The sequence below is a fragment of the Rhagoletis zephyria genome, unplaced genomic scaffold (genome assembly GCF_001687245.7).
Source record: "Rhagoletis zephyria isolate East Lansing unplaced genomic scaffold, Rhagoletis_zephyria_1.1 Rzeph_scaffold_07521, whole genome shotgun sequence".
Taxonomy (NCBI): domain Eukaryota; kingdom Metazoa; phylum Arthropoda; class Insecta; order Diptera; family Tephritidae; genus Rhagoletis; species Rhagoletis zephyria.
Window position 1 is genome coordinate 1 of NW_016164604.1, and position 3170 is coordinate 3170.

The 3170-nt window shown below is 35.8% G+C and overlaps 1 protein-coding gene across 1 annotated transcript; it reads left to right on the top strand.

Annotated features, from left to right (window-relative positions):
* Positions 1-2263: 2263 nt before the first annotated feature.
* LOC108374254 (protein anoxia up-regulated-like) lies at positions 2264-2807 on the top strand (the record flags this gene model as incomplete). Its single annotated transcript, XM_017630235.1, has 1 exon — positions 2264-2807. A coding segment is annotated over one exon (486 nt), but the record flags the coding sequence as incomplete, so codon positions are not given.
* Positions 2808-3170: the final 363 nt, after the last annotated feature.

A 3170-nucleotide genomic window follows, 5' to 3' on the forward strand; every position in this document is an offset into this window, starting at 1 on the left:
ATGCAAGCAAGTATGGAAGAGCTTAATTTAAAACTGCTCGAAGCAAAGTTTTTAATGGAAAACTATTTCGATTGAATTAAATTTGAAAATTTTTAGAGTTAAGCTCACATATAAAATTGGTTTCAAATGTAAAATCCTACTTTTATAAGTGTAGAATAATGTTTAGGATAAAAAATTTAAATATAACAAGTAAGAAAGTCTAAGTTCGGGTGGAGCCGAACATTAAATACCCGGCGCAAGTATTAAATATTTGTTTTTTCACCTTTCCGAAAGCTACCGCTAGATGGTAAGCCGGGGTGTATCAATTTTGAGTAAATTAGCGTCCTTAAATTTCGAAATATTGCAGTTTCAAGCATTTCTGAAATTTACCGTTATATGAAAAGTGGCCGTAATTTTAGTCCGATGTGATCATAAGTGGGCGGTGCGCACGCCCATTTTCCAAATTTTACCATAAGCGTATTTCTTGGCAAAGAATTGTTGCAAGCATCAATTTTGAATAAATTAGCTTTAATATTTACTGATTTATCGAAGATTTCGTATTTCTGGAAATTACCGTTATATGGGAAGTGGGCGTGGTTACAGTCCGATTTCGCCCATTTTCAATACCAACCTACCTTAGATTAANGAGCATTTATGTATACATTTGTCTATATCTATCTCGATTTGGCTGTTACAAACAACCGTTATGTGAACAAAATTAATATACCCTTGTGCACAAGTGCGCTCGGGTATAAAAATAAACGCACAAAAGCATAAAACTTGGGCAATTAAAAACAAGAATATTGCTAAAACTATTTTATAAACAATTTGTTTTATTTCATTGACAAAATATATATATTCCAGGTAATGTAAGTAAAACAAAACTATAATCGAAATAGAAGCCTAGGGCATCAGTGCTGACAAGATGCATGCAAAACTAAGGGTTAATTCATTTGTTTATACTTTTTGACATAATAGTACCTTAAAAGAGAGCCGCACTGAATTGTCAATCACACCTTGTTTAATACACCTTGGTCGTAACCTTGTATTCTATGAACCCATGATTCAATAATTAAAGGTTTGCTCATTATTGACATTAGACTTTTTACACTCCCTTAGCTGCCTTACAAAACTTTGCACACACACACGAACCCCCACACAGTGCTTTGCTAAGGGAGCCGATTTTGTCAAGAGGGAGCGAGAAAACTGCTTTTTGAGCAAACCTTTTATTTTTAAATCATGCTATGAACCTTGCTTGGCACACTGTCTACACTGTGGCTCGAACTCTCTTGTAGCTAGTTATAATGTCAAAAAACTGTAAACAGACAAATTAACCCTATGAGGTGCGCATGCTATGTTTGCTACAAATTAGCATCAATTGAACCTCATCATGGAGAAATTATACCAGGTGTGTTAATAAGAGCGAGATGAAAGATTTGACCCTAACTTATTTGAAAATTTGCCTTTAAAAATTTTTATAAAATAGCCGCATGTCAGGAAAATAAAGCGAGAAAGCTTTTTTATTACTTCACCTGCTTATAATTTCACCATAGAAATGCATCAGTATAAATACATACATATGTATGTTCGTATACTAAATTTAAGGATTAATCGGTAATCGCTTTTAGTGGTAACATGTTCTAGACCGGAATTTTTTCGCTTCTTTTAGGCATTGCCGGTAATGCGAAGTAGAATGTCCTACAATGTTTTATTTATTTCGCTTCTTTGTTTCATTTCGGGGAATGCAAAGTAGAATGCTGCATCGTAGTCAGCTGAAAAATAGAATGAATATCCAAGAATTCTATTTCTACCGTTACTTTCTGTGGAAATTTGTCTCTCATAAAAATCATGTTTTGCTTTGTTCAATTTGCAGCGAAGTTGAAGTCAGTAAATGACGTGAAGTACAAGAGTGAGGAAGTACAATTTTAAGTAAAATCTAAATATATTAATGTATACATATGTATGTATAAAAAATGATTTGTAAAAATTTTAATTAATTTAAATCTTTTAAGACATTTTCTGATTTCAATTTAATATAAATAAGTATGTACTTATCTAGGCATTCTACATTAGTTTGTCTGAAAGGCATTCTTTGTTCGCTTCTCTGGATTCTTTTTATCCATGCGTTCTCCCATCGTTTGAAGGTAATACTGTGGGTAAGGGCTTACCCGCAATGATATGCCCATGTTAAAATAATGCCTTCTTGAAGCGAAAGGGTAAGCGATTCCCATCGCCTAGCTTGTTTCCACTTTCATTCCTGGGGTAATCGTGCTTTTTGCTGGAGGCACGCAAAGCTGAAGAGATGCGCAAAGCAAAAGAATCGCGCTTGGCTGAAGAAGCGCGTTTAGCACGTAAAGCTGAAGAAGACCGTTTGGAAGAAGAAGCTCGTTTAGCTGAACAATTACGAATGGAAGTAGAAGCTGCACAAAAAGCAGAAAAATCTCGTCTTGCAGAAGAAAAACGCCTACGAGAAGAGGAATTGAGTCGTTTAGCCGAAATCGAGAAACAAGCTGCGGAAGAACAGGAAGCACGCCAAGAATTACATGCTGTACAGCCAGCAGATGAATCAAGTTTCTCAGGTTTATATAGCATTGTTACAGCTGAAACTGTCATGGAGCAACCGGAAAGAGCCATCTCTGAAATTAAACAGGAACCAATAATTGAATTGTCCTCTCATATTGAGGCAATAAAATCTGAGGGTGATGCCGTAGTGGCTCCGGAGGAAGAAGATGCAGAAGAGTATAATATATCAAATATGTGTTCAATATGATTACTTAGCTGAATTTATTTAGAGCATATTAAGACGTACCTATTGTTCCTTCCTAACATGTCGCATTCAAATATATATGTATGTATGTATGTACCATGATTCAATAATAAAAGGTTTGCTCGGAAAACATTTTTCTCGCCCCCTCTTGACAAAATCGGCTCCCTTAAGCAGAATATAAACAATTAGACTTGTATGCATACTTGGTCGCATGTCAGTTCGGTATACACCTATGCGACACGTCCAAACTCCATTTCGCCGTAATCGTTGAAGTGAGCCAACATCACGGCATACGGATCTACGTCTTCCCAGCAAACATTTAGAGCCGCAAATTGGTCATAGTGGATTTTTATTGTCCTCACATATTGAAAACGCCCGGTTCTTAGATTAAAGTTGGCCCAATATACTCGCCTTTGATTATTAG